The sequence below is a fragment of the Trichosurus vulpecula genome, chromosome 2 (assembly GCF_011100635.1).
Source record: "Trichosurus vulpecula isolate mTriVul1 chromosome 2, mTriVul1.pri, whole genome shotgun sequence".
NCBI lineage: Eukaryota > Metazoa > Chordata > Mammalia > Diprotodontia > Phalangeridae > Trichosurus > Trichosurus vulpecula.
In genome coordinates this window covers 326,776,797-326,797,455 of record NC_050574.1, presented here as the reverse complement: position 1 = coordinate 326,797,455, position 20,659 = coordinate 326,776,797, and the positions used below count along the sequence as shown (strand labels likewise).

Below are 20,659 nucleotides of genomic sequence, written 5' to 3'. Positions count from 1 at the left end.
ATACAAGGCAACCACAAAAAAGCATGACTTAATTATAAGAGATAAACAAGGGAAACTACATTTTGCTAAAAGGTCCAACAGACAATATCATCATTTAACATTTATGTAATGATTTAGCATCTAAATACTCAAAGGAAAGGCCAAACTAACTGTAGGGAGAAATAGACAGTAAAGCTATAATAGTGAGGGCCCTCAATGTACCCCTTTCAGAGCTAGATAAGTCTAAACCAAAAAAAATTAAACAAGAGAAAAGTTTAGGGCCCAAATAAGAAAAAAAAACCCTCTGGTGATTACTGAATGGGAATAGAAATGACTGTATCTATTTCTCAGCTGTTCACAGCACCATTCTAAAACTGACCATGTATTAAGTAGGACAAAGAAGATCAAACAAATACAGAAATCCAGTAATATTAAACACATTCTTTCCTAGCCACATTGAAATAAATATTATATTTTTAAAAGGCCCATGGAAGAAAAATAACTAAATCCTATAGAACTGGTGGGTCAAAGAACAAATCATAACAACCAATAATTTCATTAAAAATAATAACAAAAATGAGACAACACGCAAAAAATTTTTGTGATATAGGCAAAGTGGTCCTTAAAGGGAAAATGTTTATCTCTACATACTTTAATCAGTTAAAAAAGAGAGGATAGATAAAAAAGAAAAATTGGATATACAACTAAAAAACTGGAAAACCAACTTTTTAAAAAATTCAATTCCAATTAAACACCAAAATATAAATCCTAAAAATTAAGGCATTAACAAAATTGAAAGCCAAAAATAAATTGAATACTAAATATAACTAGCAGTCAAGAGGTAACTTCCAAATTATCAAATCTACTAAGTTTCTTATTTGCCATCCTTTTCTACTATAGTGACTGACATAATTTTTCCTCTCTATGTTCTGGAGATAGACACTCTTGGTTTTCTTCTTCAGACTCCAAATTCAGTGTTCTGCTATATCAAGCTAACTCTTCTATTTAATATAGTTGTTATTAAGATATTTCTAATTTATTATATAAAACATCAAGGCTAAAAGATATACTAAAATAAGGATTTGTTCCTCAAGACTTATTAAAGTTAGATGTAGCCAGGCTAAGCACAGAAAATTCATTACAAAACTAATACTGCAGAGTCACTAAGTAAATATCAGGTCTGTATGTCACTTTTCCAGTTCAAAGAAATATTTAAATCTAATATGAACTAAAATGAAATATCAACCCAACTAGCTTATGCATCAAAAAAGGTTCTTCACACAATATTATTTGGTACTTCACTCTTCCATTTATGAGTATATTTCACTCTACCACAAGAATATTTTCAGTGAGGGGGAAAAAACCCTTAAACATGATTTTTAAAAATAGGTTTTTAGTAATGGCTTTTGTTTTTTACATTACCATAGTTACTTTCTTCCAGTATCCCTCCTTATCCCCGTCCCCATCCCCAACAGCTATTCCATATAACAAACAGTATTTTTGAAGACCAAAAAAAAAGGGAGGAAAAAAAATCAGCATATTTGATCAATACATCAAAAAAATCTGAAAAAATGTGCAATATTTGTAGACCTCTCACCTCTGCAAAGGGGCAAATTGGGAGGGTCTCCTCATATTTCGTTCAAGTCATGCTTGTTCTCTATAATTTTGCTACACCCACTTCTGATTTGGGGGAGGTAATCACTATGTATATTGTTTTCTATGCTTTCTGTGTTCTATGCTTATTCTAAGCTTTCTATGCTACTCTGTATTCATCATTTTCATTATTTCTTACTGCATAATAACACCAGTAGATTAGTTCTGTTCTAAGAGAACTTTAAGAAGGGAATATAAAAGGAGCACAACAGTGTAGAAAGGAAGAAGGGATTAGCAAGAGACTCATAATTGGAATGTAGGAGAAGACATGGAAGAAAGTACTGGGTGGGGAGACATCTGATGAACTCCACTCACATATGAACTAGGTGAAGAAGAGTTGAATACATATTACGCATGCAGTTTTGTGTAGAAATATCAAACTCCACAGAAAAACAAGTGAGGGGGGCAGTGTTAAGAGAGAGGACAATTTCAAAGAGGAAACAGTCTTAAGTAAAACAAACTCATTGATGCAAAAGGGGGAATTAAGAAGGGGGGGAGGGATCTAGACTCTAAGGAGGCACACATCAGTTGAAAAATGACTGAACTATAGAATATTAACATAAAGGAATATTATTACCTCAAAAAACGACAACTGACAGAGAATTATGTCATGAGATATGACAAATGATAGAGACAATTTCAGAGAATCCTGAAGAATATTATGAATTGATACAAGTGAAGTGAGAAGAACCAGAAGAACAATTTATACAAAGAAAACAACACTGGAAAGAAAAACAACTTTGAAAGATTTAAGAACTATGATCAAAGCAATAATCAATCATGACTGCAGAAGACTTATGATGAAATATGTTACCACCTCCCTGACAGAAGACTCAAGGTGCAGAAAGACATATATTTTTGAACATCACCACTGCAGAGATCATTTTGCTTGAATATGCTTGTTACAAAACTTTTTTTTTTATTTCTTGGTTTTTTAATAGGAGAAGGTGGTAGTAATAGTGATGCCAACAAAAAAAAGTTCATTAAAACATTTTTTTAAATGCATTGAAAAGTTCAGAAGTAAAAATATACAAGTAGGACAGTTTTGAAAGTAAAATGTGTAATTTATTATCTTCTTTTTTAAAAGCAATATGAAATGTAAATTTATGGCTTAACATACTCTTTCAGTGTTCAATGTTTACAAATGCCCTTTTTTGTTGTTTTCTAAGTTCAAAATAAAAAAATTTTAATAATTAGTGGTTTGACCTACACAATATCTTCTCTAGGGTTACTTTCCAAAACTACTTTTCAAAATAAAAGTCCAACACAGAATCAGGAATTAAGACACATTTGCATACAATCATACAAAGTGTACATCCTATACTCAAACATCTATATTATAGGGAATTTCAATGAAGGCTGGAACTACCCAAAAAACAGACATTCTGTATTTTCATTAAAAACCATAATTTCCCTAGCTTTTGTTAGCCAGCTTACAGTATAAGTGAAGAGATTTGCCAGAAGACTAATAATCCCTGGTAAATAAAACAGACTATCACAGACAAAAGAATATAAAATTAGCAATAATACTATAAAATGAGAAGTACTTAGTAAACTAATGTCTATTATAAAACACACAAGTTAAATGTATGAAATTATATAACTTTTTAAAGGGGTACTGTCATAGTCAAAAAAAAAAGTTCCACACCATTAGAAAAGAGTACAAAGTAATACTACTGTTTTGTTTCAATTTAGTAAGAATAAATTCCTCCTTCTATATTTTTACCTAATCCTCAGCTTCCCAATAATTAGAGGAAGAGTGGAGGAAATGTTTCTGATGCTGTCCAGCTGACTTAGAAGGGAAGAATAGTGGGATGTACATATCCCAAAAGAGTAGCCCCAGATCAACAACCTAAATAAAGAAAATCTTATGGTCCTGGGTTTCAAGAATCCTGTTGCAAAGAAGAAGGGTGGAGAACCAGGACCTCTATCAGTCCTAAAATCTATATACATAAATCTCAAAGCTTCAGACCCCATTTTACCTCTTTTAGTTCTTTCAAGCCTCTCACAGGAACTATTGTGATTGAGGGGAAGAAAAGGGAGGTAATTTAAGGCACTATTGCTTGCTTATCCCCTTCAACTACTGAAAAATGCTTTCTCCTGTAAAAAAAAATATCATAAATGGTAACAGTATGAAATGTCAGAACTATGGGGAAATATTTTTCAACAAAATGGATTAGAGAAATAAGAACTCTAGGTGAAATGAAAAATATGTATCACGTTATTTTAGGCCACTTTAAAGCTTTGTCACTTTATAAGTACAGGAACACTAAAAATCTATTGTATATAACTTCGTTTCCTCATAAAATTATGTTTAACATATTAATTTTAAAAGTATAGTTTATATATGCTTGTTTTTAAGGAATTTCTTGCTAGGGCCCATGGCAAAGAGGTATCAGGTTACAATTTCCTTCCAATCTCTATATCTTTACAACTTCCTTTGTTAATTGATTCATTCAAACATTTACTCAAGGCACCACGGTAGATACAATAATGAATACAATGTAGTCCCTGCCCTACTCTAAATACTGAATCTTTTGAACAAACAAAAACGTATTCCCAATCTCTATTAATAAGCATATAAAAAGGTTGTGCCAAAGTCAGAGGCTACTTCAAGTCTTCTTAGATATAATCAGAACAAATCATATTTACCAACTTCTAGATTAAAAGTCATCACACACAAAAAAGAGGGTAGTCAATTCTCTCTTGTGAGAATTATGCCTCCACAGGCAGAAATATTTTAAAGTATTGTCTACTGTCCTCAGTGTACACAACCTGTGATGATCTGAACCTGAAGACAGCTTTTCATAAAACCTTATAATTGCATAGTTTTCAGAAATATTCTGAGGGAGAAAAGGCCAGGTTATAATATGTAGACACTTGAAGAAACACTTTGTTCCTCATAATTGCCAAATCTCCCTTTGTAAAAGAGGAAAAACAGGATGTCACTTTTTCATATATTCATATCCCTGCCATCCATATCTCTAATAACCTAAGTTAGGCAGTTAAAATATGGCTAAGAACACAGCACATCTACAACAGTATTATTTTCTATTATTTTTATAGAAAGTTTAAAGTATTTCAAACACAATGTTAAGTCTTACCTAGTTTTTTTAAATAACTTATATAGGAAAATGTAGTTTAAGTTCCCAAATTTATAAATAATCTTCAGAGGACTCTTTTACTTCCAGTGCTTTCTTCTCTCTAAACTAATAAATCTCCATTATTTCAAGAGATCACAGTGTTGTATAACTTGGGACTTTGATCTGATTGCTTTCCAAAGGCAAAATCATTTAACAAAATGTGTGCTCTTAGTCACAAAGTGGTTGGGGCAAGAAATTTCAGGAGAAGTTTGGTATAAATTTGAATTTGGAGTCACAGGGCCTGGTTCTATGCTACCTCTGAGACTCTGGAAAAATCACTTAGCCTCAAGTTTCAATCAGGGACACACTTGGGAGTCATGGAGACCTGGATTCAACTCTTGCTTTCAACACTCACTTGCTATTTGTAGCCTCATTTTCCATCTCTATAAAAGTGGAAATAATAATGCCTATATTACAGCTATGCTCAAAGTTTAAATGAGAGGTATAAAGTGCTCTGAAAACATTAAAGGGAATGTCAGACATTATTATCATTATTATTCCATGTGAGGGATGTGCTAGATGAGCTCTGTGGCGCCTTCCAACTCTGAAACCTAACATCAAGAAATCCACCACTAAAACAAGCACATATACTTGTGTGTGTGTGTGTATAATACATGATGTACGATAAATATTATGTTATAAATAACACCAAGTATATTATAGACAGACCATTGTTTTAACACTCAAAATAATCATATATATATATATATATTTTATATGTGTGTGTGTGTACATATATCTATGCATGTTATATGAATGGTAAAGCATTACTATTTTAATTACTAAACTTTTTTCATAAATTCTATTTAAATTGTTGGAGGGGCTATAGAGACAGGCACACTAAATGAATTGGTCCAACCACCCTGGAAAGAAATTTAGAATAATGCAAATAAAGTGACTCAAATATACATAACCTCTGACCCAGAGACTGCACTTAGAGACATATAACCCATGGAAGTCATTGACAAAAAGAAAGTTTCCATATATGCAATATATGTAGCAACATTTTATGTTATCAAAAGAATTGAAAGCAAAATAGATGCCCACAAATTGGAGAGTGGATAAACAAACTGTTCCATGAATATAATGGAATATTATTGTACTGTAAGAAACAAGGCTGAGAGGCAAATATGAAGTAATGCAAAGGGAAGTAAGCAGAGAAATGAAAACATGCACAATAAATACAAAAATGTAAATGGGTAAAAGAATAACCAAAAATAATCCAAACAATGCAGAGGTATTATAAAGAACAAGTTTTGTCCCATAGGATACGTACAAGTAGACACCTCCTCTCACTCCTCTCTACAGAAGCAAGAGTCCATGGGTATAGAACACTGAATAGAACATCAGATTTTTTAACTGAGTTGACTGATATTTCAAAAGTCTTTGTTTAACAGATGGTTCTTTGGAAGACGGGAAAGGAAGTAATACAAGGGGAAATGTAGGTGATGTAAAAACAAAAAATATCAATAAATATTTGTTTAAAAATTGGATAAAGAGGGATAGGTTAGGAAGGAGCAAAATATAGTGAGTCTTTCACAACATGAGTATTGTGGAAGGGTTTTACATAATGATACGCAGGTGGCCTATGTTGAATTGCTTGCCTTCTGAGGGAGGGTGGGTGGAGAGGGAAGAGGGGAGAGAATTTGGAACTCAAAGTTTTAAAAGCAGATATTCAAAAAAAAGTTTTTGCATGCAACTGGGAAATAAGATATACAGGCAATGGGGCATAGAAATCTATCTTGCCCTACAAGAAAGGAAGGGAAAAGGGGATGGGGGGTGGGGGAGTGGGGTGACAGAAGGGAGGGTTGACTGGGGGACGGGACAACCAGAATATACGCCATCTTGGAGTGGGGGGGAAAGGTAGAAATGGGGAGAAAATTTGTAACTCAAACTCTTGTGAAAATCAATGCTGAAAACTAAATATATTAAATACATTAAATTAAAAGAAAAAAATATATATTCCTCTCTCATCCCTTAATTTGATTTTATTTTTTTAGATATCATCCCTTCATATTCAACTCACCCTGTGTCCTCTGTCTGTCTGTCTGTCTCTCTCTCTCTCTCTATATATATATATATGTGTGTGTATATATATATATACACACACACATATATATATACATATATATATATATATATACACACCCACACACATATATATGTATATTCCCTTCAGCTATCCTAATACTGAGGTCTCATGAATTATACACATCATCTTTCCATATAGGAATGTAAACAAAACAGTTCAACTTTAGTAAGTCTCTTATGAATTCTCTTTCTTGTTTACCTTTTCATGCTTCTCTTGATTCCTGTGTTTGAAAGTCAAATGTTTTATTCAGCTCTGGTCTTTTCACTGAGAAAGCTTGAAAGTCCTCTATTTTATTGAAAATCCATATTTTGCCTTGAAGCATGATACTCAGTTTTTCTGGGTAGGTGATTCTAGGTTTTAATCCTAGCTCCATTGACCTCCGGAATATAGTATTCCAAGCCCTTTGATCTCTTAATGTAGAAGCTGCCGGATCTTGTGTTATTCTGATTGTGTTTCCACAATACTCAAATTGTTTCTTTCTGGCTGTCTGCAGTATTTTCTCCTTGATCTGGGAACTAACTCTGGAATTTGGCAACAATATCCCTAGTTTTCTTTTTGTGATCTTTTTGAGGAGGCGATCGGTAGATTCTTTCAGTTTCTATTTTACCCTCTGGCTCTAGAATATCAGGGCAGTTCTCCTTGATAATTTCTTGAAAGATGATATCTGGGCTCTTTTTGATCATGGCTTTCAGGTAGTCCAATAGTTTTTAAATTATCTCTCCTGGATCTATTTTCCAGGAGAGTGGTTTTTCCAATGAGATATTTCACATTGTCTTCCAATTTTTCATTCCTTTGGTTCTGTTTCATAATATCTTGATTTCTCATCAAGTCACTAGCTTCCACTTGCTGTGGTCTAATTTTTAAGGTAGTATTTTCTTCAGTGGTCTTTTGGACTTCCTTTTCCATTTGGGTAATTCTACCTTTCAAGGCATTCTTCTCCTCATTGGCTTTTTGGAGCTCTTTTGTCATTTGAGTTAGTCCATTTTTTAATGTGTTATTTTCTTCAGTATTTTTCTGCGTCTCCTTTAGCAAGTCATTGACTTGTTTTTCATGGTTTTCTTGCATTCCTCTCATTTCTCTTCCCAATTTTTCCTCTACTTCTCTTACTTGCTTTTCCAAATCCTTTTTGAGCTCTTCCATGGCCTGACACCAATTCATGTTTTTCTAGGAGGCTTTTGATGTAGGCTCTTTGACTTCGTTGACTTCTTCTGGCTGTATGTTTTGGTCTTCTTTGTCACCAAAGAAAGATTCCAAAGTCTGATTCTTAATCTGGGTCATTTTTCACTGCCTGGCCACGTTCCCAGCCAGCTACTTGACCTTTGAGCTTTTTGTAAAGGTATGACTGCTTGTAGAGTAGAGAGTACTTTGTCCCAAGCCTTAGGGGCCTTGTGCTGCTGTTTTCAGAGCTACTTCTACACAGCAAGTTCTGCCACACCAGCACTCCTCCTCCCCCAAGAACCACCAACTTGGACCTCAACTCAGATCCAAGCAGGCTCTTCACTCCCGCTGTGATCCCCTGCTTAATTCCTCCCACCAGGTGAGCCTGGGACTGGAAGCAACTGCAGCTGGAAGCAGCCTCAGAGCTGTACCACTTCCACGCCCCATGGGCGGTGGCCGAACCACGCACTCCTTTCACTCTGTTCTAGCAGTTCTACCCACTAACCTTCTCTGTTGTCTTTGGCATTTGTGGGTTGAGAAGTCTGGTAACTGCCACAGCTCAATGATTCAAGGCCCTGTGGCCTGTTCTGCCTGGCTCCTGGTCTCGTTGGTCCTGGCGCGGCTCACTATGGGCTCTGCTCCGCTCTGCTCCCAGCTCCATGCGATAGACCCTTTCCTGCGATCATCCAGGCTTTCCTAGGCTGGAGCCCTGCTTCTCTCTGCTAGTTCATGGGTTCTGCAGCTCTAGAATTTGTTCAGAGCCATTTTTTATAGGTGTTTGGAGGGACCTGGGGAAGAGTTCATGCAAGTCCCTGCTTTCCAGCCACCATCCTGGCTCCACCCTGGGAGTCTCAATTTCTAAGCTGAAGCTTCCTAGGGCAGGAGTTGAGGTAAGAATGTGAGCCCGATGCTGAACTCATTAGATAATTTCCTAGAGGATGGTAGATAAGTTACTAGAATTTTGATTAGGTGGTATGTATGGATTGAGTGGTTCTTATAGGAGAAGAGGCAGACGACTAATGGGTGGTAGAGAGAAAACCTGGAAGTGGCAAAGGGGAGCAAAGAATATTCCAACTCTCCCACTCCAAGAGTGAAAATGTAGCCAGTGCTGGAAAGGGAAGTCAAGGAGAGTGTGTCATCAGGAGGAGGCCATGTCTTAGTGAAAGCCAAAAGGCAGAAATAAGTTAGAAAGGAAAAGATTAAAGATTAAAGTATGTTTGCTGCCTATGGAGCAGGCATTCCAGAGACCACAGAGGAAGGGGTGCATCTCCAGCTTTTGGATATCTCTTAACTGGATGTCCCTTAGATAACTTAAACTCAACATGTCTAAAACTGAACTCATTATCTTTACCCAAATGTCCTTCCCTCTTCTAACCGCCCTATTACTTTGTCATGAGTTATTACCATCCTCACCACCTAGGTGTCAACTTCAACTCTATTCATCCCCTCTACCCACTAAAAGAAACAGCCTGACGGAGAAGCTGAGTTGTCCTGTCAGAGTGAAGACATCTGCCCCATTTGATTGTGAGCTCCTTAAGGACAGGGATTGCCTTTTACCTTTTTTTGTATCCCCAGAGCTTAGTACAGTCCCTGGCACACAGTCTGATGCTTAATAAATGTTTACTGAATGATCTTTTGAGACCGAGGGGTTTGAGTATCTCAACTACCCTCCAATTCCCCAGGACTCTTCTCTAATCTCACCAGCATAAATCAGGCTCCTCATTTCCATCATCCAATACCTGCCCCTAATAGACCTAGATAAGAACTCTACAAAAGTCTGGAGGAAAATGGTGTCCTATTCCCTCTAGAGCCTCATCAGGGGGTCAATTCTATCCAGGGCGCCAGGAGACCTTTCTCCCTGACTAAACTGGCTTGATTTTCTGTCTCTTTATGAGCTCTGTGCTTCCGGGGACTGTGGGACTATTGGTATTCCAAATTTCCCAAAATCCATATTAAGACATAGGCTCCTTACTGTTCTTTGAACAAGACACTACACCTCCTGATTCAATCTGCATATTCACTGGCTGTCTCCCAGGCCTGGAATGCTCTCCCTTCTCCTCTCTGCCTCCTGGCTTCACTGGCTTCCTTTAAAGCTCAGCTAAAATCCCACCTTCTGCAAGAAGTGTCCTCTATTCCTCAATGTTATTTATTCCCTTGCCTCTGGGATCACTTCTACTTTATCGTGCATACATTTTATTAGTACATGATTATCTGAATGTTGTCTCCCCCATTAGAATGTGAGCTCCTTGAAGGCTGGAACTACTTCTGCTTTTCTTTATATGTAACTTCAGCATTTAGCACACAGGACCTGCCACATTGTGTGTTTAATAAACATCTGGACTACTACAATAGTCTTCTGGTTGTTCTCCCTACCTCAAGTTTCTATATAAATGCTTATTCCCTTCCCTCTTTTTATAGAATATTGGACCCACATATCAGCTAATCTACATCAAGCTTTCAAACTCCCTCCTTCCAATTAATTCTTTCATTGGGTCTCCTATGAAGTACAAGTTAAATTCACTCACTCCCTTAATTACATATGGATTCTGATAAAACTACTTTCGGATATAGAATGCCCTTACTGTGAGAATCTCAGCATTTCTACTAGAAGCTTTCCTAAAAAAACCAATGTCTTCCAGAAGGAAATGATTAAACAGAATTTAACTATTTTCAAAGACATAAAACGGTGTACTACATAGCTTTTTGCCTCAATCTTTGTCACTTATTAAAATATTGCTTCATACCTACAAAATGCTATAAAATTGCTGCTCTTTCAAAATAAGAAACAGTAGAGACAGACCCAGGCTGAGAACCAGAAGACCTAGGTATTAACTCATAAGTCTGCCACTAATTAGTTTTTAAGCTATTTGAAAATTTATGTGCTATGTGGATGGAGTGTGGCTAAAGAGATAGGAGAGGGAACCTAAGAAGAGGTACTGCATAGTTTTGTTTTTTAATAAAAGACAGGGGAGTACAATTACAGTTGCAAACTAAATTAAATGCTGGCACTTCTGGGTCACTTGACCAACAAGATAGAGATATAGACATTTTCTCTGATCCTCACAACCTTTAAAACTCGTTAAAACAAAAATTATGTGACAGAGATAAAGTAATTTCAGCTGTCTCCATGTGTCTAGGATGAAAGTGTCAAACTTCCAGTGGTAGGCCACTAACATATTTGAAGAATATTAACAAAATAAACAAAAATACAACACAGATTATGTTAATTTGCAGTTTTCTAAGTAATATATGGCCTACAGGATCTGTTTTTGACACCTCTGGTCTAGGACACATAGAATCCAAAAGAAGACTAAAAAAAAAAAAAGCCATGAACTTGACACCTACCTTGAATTCACATACCACCCACCAAGTTACTGGAAGGAAGGCTTCACTAGGCAACCCAAGCACCCAAAGGAAGGTTTGCAACAAAATCCCACCCCTATATCTCATTCCTCTCCTTTCTTCTGGTGTAGTGGATACCCTAGCTCCAGGCTGTGTAAGTTTGTTGGGACCTCAGTGGACAGCACAAGCAACATTCTGTGCTGCAAAAGATTTCTAAAGAAGAATAGAGGAACAGCGTAAAGAGGCAGGACCCCTGTCTGGGCTTGAATTAAAACCCTAACTCCCCTTCCCCATCCCTGCCCTCTGCCCCAGTCTTGGAATTAGGAGACCCAAATTCCAAACAGCAGAAATCACCCCCAGCTGCAAGGGCAGTACTCTGAACTTTGTGGCAGGGAAGTAAGGAACAGAAGGGACACAAAGAATGAGGGGATAAGTGACACTACCCACAAAGCTGAAAGGAAAGCACTCAGCATCCAGTTCGAGACAGTTCTGTGTACCCAAAAGTTGCTTGGGGCAGAGACCTAGAACAAGAAACTGAATAGCCCAATGAGGGAGGAGGCTGAGGTGCTTTGAGATACAGCCACCAGGGAATCCACCATCAGAGGGGAGGGAGTCAACAAGAAATAAGAAAAATCAAAAACAAGGGGGGAAAGACTAAAATTAACAAAGATCTATGGAGGAAGAAAACTCAAAAATCTTAAACATAAGCACATAAACCAACACCCCAGACAACAGAAACACAGGAGAGGGTGAATGAATGCAGCGACCAAGGACAGCAAAAATAACAGACTGAAAGCAGAGAAACCAGTAAGAGACTTCTTTCTCTAGGTACACAAGGAGATGGTGTCAGATAAACAAAACGTAGTGATATCCTATCTACAGGTGAATTGATGTTTTCTGTGGGAAATCAGTAATAAAAGGAAATAAAGCCTCCAGATCCAGTAAAAGAGTTCAGGCAACTATGAATAAATACTATAAAACGAAGGGAAAAAATGATCCAGCATTTGGTTAGTCAAAGCACCCTGTGAAATTTGAGGAGAACATGGAACTACAATATGCTGTTTCTGAATGGTTTGAAAGAGAAATGAAAATTGTAAGTGCAGGAAATGGCCTGCAAAACAAAAATAATTTACAGATTATAAAAACTTGAATCTGTCCCACCAAGTCCCACCAAAGAAACAAAAGAGAGAACAACTGATTGGGAACGCAAATACACTGAAGTGAATGACAAACTAGAAGATGAGAAGACAATAATATTAAAAGAAAATATGCTCTCTTTCCAAGCAAAACATATTGATCTTGAAGTCAGAATGTGTAGAGAAAACCTAGGTATTATAGATCTCCCAGAAGAGCACAAGTCAAAAAACCTCAAACTGTTCAGAACTTCTGAACACAGAAAATGAAATATCAAATGACAGAATCCATAGATTGTCTTCAGAAAAAAGGGGTGTGTGTGTGTGTGTGTGTGTGTGAGAGAGAGAGAGAGAGAGAGAGAGAGAGAGAGAGAGAGAGAGAGAGAGGAGAGACAGAGAATTCCAAGACACATTAAATTTAACCATCCCACTTTGAACAAGACCATCAAACACAAAGGCAAGGATGATCAAATAATGTAAGACTATTCTGCACCTACTAGAAACTATAGGAGGGAATGGAATGTGTTCCAAAGAGCAATAGAGTTCAGGATACAACCTATACCCTGCAAATTTGAGCTTAAACATAAATGAAAAAACATAAGACATAAGAGATGTTGAAAAATAAAGAGGAATTTGAAACATCTTAGAAAGAAAACCAGACCTGAAGAAATAATTTGCTTCTTGAACACCCTCAGATAGCAGAAGTGCAGGAAGGGTGAATGAATTCAGTAGCCAAGGACTCACAGAGTGAGAGTAGAGAGACTAGTAAGGATTGCTTTCTAAACGTACACAAGGAAACAGGGTGAAGGCAGAAGTCTGGTGATTAACAGTGGAGAGCAGGCCCAGGGTATTATGGACAAAACCTGGCAACATCCCGCCTACAGGTGAATTAATGTTTTTTCAGGGAATGCATTACAAATGGAAGGATACATGAAAGGGGGAAGGATGCCTAAAAAGAAAGAACACACCCTGGGAAGGCCTTTTAAGAAGTACTTTTTAAAAATTAAGAGATAAACGAATATAAGTTAAGCATTAGAATAAAGAGTACCAAATGGCATGTTTTATTTTCCTCAATAAGTTTTTTTCTAAATAGTATTTATTTTTTCCAATAACATGTAAAGATAGTTTTCAACATTCAATTTTATAAGATTTTGAGTTTTAAATTTTTTCTTCTTTCCTTCCATCTCCCCTCCCCAAGACAGCAAGCAATCTGATATAGGTCATACTTGCTCAGTCATGGAAACATATTTCCACACCAGTCATGTTGTGAAAAAAGAAACAGAATAAAAGGGAAAAGCCATCAAAAAATGTAAAAATAGTATGCTTTGATCTGCATTCAGACTTCATAGTTTTTTCTCTGGATGTGGATAGTATTTGCCAGCATAAGTCTTTTGGAATTGTCTTGGATCATTATACTGCTGAGAAGAGGTAAGTCTAGTTGATCATCATACAATGTTACTGTGTACAACGTTCTCCTGGTTCTGCTCACTTCACTCAGCATCAGTTCATATATGTCTTTCCAGGTTTTTCTGAAATCCAGCCACTCATCATTTCTTATAGCACAATAGTATTCCATTACATTCATATACCACAATTTGTTCAGCCATTCTGCAATTGATGGGCATTCCCTCAATTTCCAATTCTTTGCCACCACAAAAAGAGATGCTCTAAATATTTTTGTACATGGAGGTCCTTTTCCCTTTTCTATGATCTCCTTGGGATACAGACCTAGTAGTGGCATTGTTGGATCAAAGGGGAGACAGTTTGATTGACCTTTGAGCATAGTTCCAAACTGCTTTCCAAAATGGTAGGATCACAACTCCACCAACAATGGCATGGTATTTTAAATCCTCTTATTTGTATCAATTTGGGGCAGTGGTTTTTAAAATAGAATGTTCTTTATTCTGTTTCAAATACTTTTTTTTAAAAAAAAAGAATACTAATAATCTTTGCAAAACAACTGTCTAAGGGCAAGGTGGTTGTTTAGACTGAGGTGGCCATTATCAACTTTCCACCTTTAACCTGGTATAAGGCCTAAATACAACCTAAAAGAAAATGGTTTGGGATCTGAGGAGAGGACAGGACTTCTTCTAATCATTTATTATATGCAAAGCACTGAGCTAAGTGCTAAGGCCAAATAGAAAAGCAAAAAGTTCCCATTCTGACAGGAGACAATACACATATGAGGTTTTAACTCTAAATCAACGGAAAAGTCCAGTCATCCTTCTTTAAGGTCATGTGTATTAATGTCACCATATCCATTTCTGATGTTCAACTGTATGACAAAGCTAAAAGACTTTTAGACCACTCTCTACCTCTTCTGCAGCTGCTGCCTCCTTCCTTTAATTCCAACACTCCTCCCCCATCCAGTATCCTACTGAATAAAATGTAAGAACTCTGCTTTCCAAAAATGCGCCATCCACCCTGCCACACACACTACTTATAAGCATTCTGCATTCCCTGGAGCTCAGTAAAAGAGTCATTGCTTAGAATGTAGGAGTGTACTCCCCGAATGGGCTGTATACCCTCTGTGTGAGCTAGTAAAGAAAGCACTCAAAGTCACTTATCAGGTATACTTTGTACTTCAGTGCAGAAAAGGTGCCCTTTACTCTACTCCCAAAGCATTCTAGTTAATGGCAATTTTACTATTATTGGCATTATGAAGAAATAGTTTACTGGATTCCCACACTACAGCCAACTCTTCTTTAAGTAGTTAATAACTGATCCCATCAGGTACAGATAATTTCCAGCTTATTAACGGGTGTGTGTTCTATATGTTTTCTTTCTTTTTATTGTATTATTGAAATATTTTGGTTAACACCACCTTCATTTTCATAAGCATCTCTTTTTCCTCCCTACCCAATGAATTCTTCTTTGTAACAAGTATAAGATGGGGAGAAGCAGTACAGCAAAACCAACCAATACATCAACAGGATCTGTACTACCATACCTCCCACCAACACTTTGAAGAAGGACACTGGGGGGTGGGGGGGAGGTATTTTCTCAACTCTTATCTCAGACTGCAAATTCTTTTCTAAGTGATCTGTTCAGAATTTAAAATACATTTTCTCACACAAAGAATATTTTAAATGGTAGCTAGGTTCACAAGCCAGCCCACACAAGCCCATTCAATTTACACCTAACCAACATTTACAACACTGTTTCTATGGGAAAATGCATTCCAAGTTCCAACTTGGTTTATCAGGAATACTCAGTATCAGACATCAGCAGTAACTTCTCCATTTCAAGTGGTACTTTGGAGACTAAGACAGTGTAGGTATTATGAAGATAGCAGTAAATTACATAAGATAACGTCAGTCATTTTCCAGGCATTATGAATTAGAGAACAGACTTCTGTCCCCAAATTGTTGCATTTGTTCATAAGTTTGAGACTCCCTGTACAAAAAATATTGGTAAAAAATCAGATGGCAGGAGCAACAACGTAACTTTTTAAAGAAGTGTTATAACTGAAATATTGCACATGTTTTTAAATCCACTTTATCCCTCCTTAAAGTTATATACTTAATTTAAGAAAAAAATTTAAGCAGTAGTTTTTATACTACATAACGAAAACATAACCCTTTTTCCTGTGTATGTAAAATAGATTTTATAAACCCCCAGTATGCTAAGCATCAGTCTTATATTCCAAAAGCTAATACATTTCAACTGTAACTCCGTTCATAAAAATAGGACTAAAAACTGTATCATAACAAAAAATACAATAAATGTATTTCTTGATTATTCAACACAAATCAATGCTTTTTAAGAATTTAAAAGTTTGCTGACAGCAATTCCCAATTCAGTGTCAGTTTCCATAAGCTTCAAAGAACTGACAGATAGATAAATAGGTCTAAAAGGCAAGGAGTTCAAGCTCAGTGCAGTGGAAGGAGCCCAAGAAAAGGAGACCTGTTCTGTCCTTAACTAGTAGTATGACCATGACCTAGTTATAGGATACCTCTCAAGGCCAATTTCTTCATCTGTAAAATGAATAAAATCATCTCTCATGTCCTGCCCAACAATGAAATTCTATGAGTGTCAGTGCAATATAGCACCTACATGAGATATAGAAACAGAAACGGAAATAGATTTTTTTTTAAATTTCAGAAAATTCAAGCTTCTTTGGAGAACTTCTATCTGAGGGCTAGTTCCATAATTAATTTTTCTTTAGTTGGTCACATCATCTACAGGGTTTTAAATCCAGATCCTAAAAATTTGCAACCGCCATCTATCTATAAGGATAATTTTTTTAACGTCCAGACCTAGAAAGAGAAACCAGTTCCTCCTTTTCCCTGCCCTGGATTCAAAGACAGAGAAAAAATTAATTTGGGCTTCAATGCTAATTTGAGTAAAAGAAATTTTCAGAACTGAAAGCACCTTATTGATCTAATTTGTTAATTCCTATAGTCTTAGTTTGTTTTGTTTTCTTCTTTCTGTTGGGGGTGGGGTGGGGAGAGAAGATACCTGTGAGTTCAACAATACAGAGAACTTTCTGAATGAAAAAACTCCTACCCATGGAGATTAGACACCTGTTCTGAAATTTTAGTTGCCAGAGTCACAAAGAGGTTAAGAGACTTTCCCAAGGTCAGGCAGAAAGTACAGCCCTTGATGGACTGTTTCTTGACTGACTGATGTCAGAGACAATACTTGAATTCAGATGGTCCCAAATGTTCTTTATCCACTGCACCAAGGTGCCTTTCAGTTGAGAAAGGAAAAGAGAATGGAGATGGTCAGCATTTTGGCAGTAGGAGAACTGACACAGGTATTTAGAAGCTAAGACTAAAATGAATTTTTCTTATATGATACATACCATGATCCCTCATGGGATATTTGAAATCCAGAGCCTTAAGAAATAGTGTCAGGCATGGAAGAAAGGAATGTGGCACCTTGCTTTGGAGCAGAAGCAGTGAGAGAGAGTTATCTCAGAAGGATAGGTTCAAGTAACTAACTTGCAGCGAAATGAATTCTTGGGTAAAACAATACGAAAAAAGGAGTCCCTAGTCCTCTAGTTTCTAAAGGACAGAAGAAACTACAGTAAATCTTTACAGAAATTACAGAGCTGGGTGCTAAGTTTATTTGGTTGGTTCCCAGGCTGGGAAGCAAAGAATCTGGGAGAAAAGAAATTACCACAGCTTTGGTAGAGGTTTCCCACCTTCTGAAGGGGGAAGGAGTGGGTTTTATTGGGGCCGGGGGGAGTATGCGTATGTCTGTGTTATAAGTCGAGAGAGGAGCTGGGATATCTAGCTGCAATCCAAGGATACCCTCCTCCTCTCCTAAGTCTCCCTCTTCCTCAACTACCGAGCGGAGTAGAAAAACGAACACAACTTCCCAGCCAACATGGCAAGGAGAGAAAGTCTGGTAATCTTAAATTTGGAGGGATAATTCCAGAGGACTGGAAGAATGCCATGCTACCCACCTCCTGACAGCGAGGTGACGGAACTAAAAGTGCAGAACGAGACACATTTTTGGACAAGACCAATGTGGGAAACTTGTTTTGCTTCACTATGCATATTTGTTGGGTTTTTTTTTTCTTTTCTTTTTTCAGCAAGGGGAGGAAGAAAATATAAATATATTTAACAACTCAAAAAATTACAACCTAATTTTTGAAACCCCTAAATTTGGTGGGAGAAAGTGGCCACATAAGGACAAGTAGAGACGCTCCAACCCGGGGCTTTTTGAGGAGAAGGACCAGAAAGTTCAACATCTTGGAACAAGAGAGAGAGGTAGGTCGGGTCAATCCATAAACATTTATTAAGCTCCTACTACTTGCAAAACTCCGTGCCAAGCTCTGGAGATGTATATACATAAAAATGTAAAAGAAAAGTAAGTCCCTGCCCTCCAAGAGCTCGCTAATGGGGGAGACAACATGTAAACAACTATGTGCAAACAAATATGTACAAACAACTGGGTAAGTTGGAGATGAGCGGAGGGAAGGCACTAGAATGTGATGGGAGATCCCAGGATCTCCGTTTAGGTGGGCTGCGAGAGAAGGCAGGGGTTGTGAACGCCCAGAGACCTCCCCTGGACGGCATCCCCGGGGTAGGGGCCGGGGAGCCAGCCTCCCCGAAGGTGGGGGGGGGGGGCGACGGGGAAGGGGGAGAAGCCCATTTTTGAAAGTCTTTCCCCCACAAAGCGCTTCCTCGCCCCGCGCCCGCCCGGGACCTCACTCACCGAGCAGTTTGTGCACCTCCTCCTCGCTCAAGTAGAGGCTCACGCTGGGCCCCACGGCCGGGGGCAGCGGGAGCGGGAACCGCTCGGCGGCGGCGGGGACCCCGGCCCCAGGCTCGGGCAGCAGCAGCAGCAAAAGCAGCGGCAGCAGCAGCGGCGGCGGCGGCGAAGGCGGGGGAAGCCCCGGGGCCCGCAGGCCTTGGCCCAGCCCGGGGTGCGGGAGGCGGCCCCGGCCCCGGCCTCGGCCTGGCTGCGGCGGCTCGGGCCGCTCGGCCCCGCTCATGTCTGAGCCCGGGGGCGCCGAGGAGGAGGAGGAGGAGGAGGAATGGGGCGCGGAGGAAGAAGGCAGCGCCGCCGCCGCCACCTCCTCCTCCTCCTCTTCGACTTCGACCCCCACCCCCGGCCCCGAGCCCCTCACAGCCCCGAGCCGGGGGCGGCCCCCCAGCTCATCTCCCCTGCCCGTGGCAGCCAACCGCTGCTTCAAACCGCCTGGGCGCGCCTCCGCCTCGGCCGCATCCTCCCCGGCCTGCCCGCGCGCCCGCCCTCACAGCACTGAGCAGATCCAGCCTCTGGGGGCGGGCAAAAGGAGGAGGTGCGCGCACGCGCGCGCCGCCGCAGCCTCGCGGGAGCGAGCACGTGCCAGACGGCTCGCTCTGCCCTCCCTCCTCACACCTCGACCGCCCCCGCCTGGCCCGGTCGCGGACCTTGCCCTTGGACCACGAAGCGCCGGGGGGAGAGCGAGGGCGCCTGTTCCCTGCAAATCCATCCTTCTGCTCGCCTACGGGCTGAGCACGGCCCACGCCCGTCTCCAATTTCGCCTTCTCGAGGCGGAGATGCCAGCCCCCTTCCCTCCCGGTTTTTGCTGTGACACAGTGGTGGCTTTTACAAACTCCCCCCCCCTCCCCCCAGCTTCAGCTTTTGTCCGGAGCAGTCAGAAACAGCAGCTGGTCCCGAGGAGAAGCGCAGGCATGATTAGTGTGCAGTTGTTGATCTAGAGGCTTAGAACTATTTTAATCTTGGGGGGGGGGGGGTTGGAGGGGGAGGAATAGCGAGAGAGGTTAAAATCATGGAACTTCAGAGCTGGAAGGAACCTTGAAATAGCCCTAGTAGTCCCACCTTCCCTCTCCCCTTTTCTTCTAGACTTAAGCCTTACAGATGAGTAAACTGAGTCAATCTAGTTGAACCTCCTAATTTTACAGATTGGAAGACTGAGGCCAAGAATGCGTAGGTGATGTGCCAGCAGCCACACACCCTAAGAAAGTGGCAAAGCCAAGAGAGGTCCTGTGATGCCGGAGATCTTTTCAATGCAGTGCAAGTAGTGGCGGAGATGGAAATAAGAGTTCAGGGTTAGCCGTACCTGCAGTGTAGACGAGTAAGCTAAAACCCCAGCTCTGCTGGCTGTGAAGCCTCTGATCCTCAATTCACTCATCTCTAAAAGGAGGAGATTGGGCTGGCTGATAGTGAGGGTCCCTCCATGCTCTAACTCCTACTTGGCGGTTTGGGTTTTTTTTTTTGGAGTGGGGAGGCCTGATGCTCCCCTAAAGATGAGTTATGGGATACCGAAGCCTACATGTCTAATAATTCTCTGTCTGGAAAGTTCAAGTAAACTTTAGTGTAGTAAACTCTGAGAATGTAAGGATGAATTTGATGAATGAGAATCAGAAAAAGGAAAATTGGCAAAGCGCCCTACCTACTCTTGCTGGCCCTGCCAGTGCCAGGGTTTTAATGATAAATGTTTCAGGTGGTAAAATTATCATTTGTACAAGCAGCAAATCATTCTGTACTTTCAGCTCAGTCTGAGGGATTAAGAAAAAAAAATTTCCTTTCAAAGAAAATCTCCAGTGTTTTTGTAGAAATTAACGTACTTTAAAAGTATCTTAAACCAATAGGCTTGCTATTTTCTCTCTATTGTCTCTTTGCAATGCTGGGTCGACATCTTGAGCTTTATTTAGAGGGTGAAGTAATTAGAATAAGATGTGGATTTAGAAAGGCCG

The 20,659-nt window shown here is 39.3% G+C and overlaps 1 protein-coding gene across 2 annotated transcripts in view; it reads right to left on the bottom strand.

Moving 5' to 3' along the window:
• Positions 1-18,948, bottom strand: part of RYK (receptor like tyrosine kinase) — a 124,018-nt gene extending 105,070 nt beyond the window's left edge. For both annotated transcript variants that reach the window (XM_036746613.1, XM_036746614.1), the window contains exon 1: positions 18,669-18,948. In XM_036746613.1, the coding sequence (XP_036602508.1) occupies positions 18,669-18,948 (280 nt within the window). The remainder of the gene's footprint in view (positions 1-18,668) is intronic.
• Between the last annotated feature and the right edge of the window lie 1,711 nt (positions 18,949-20,659).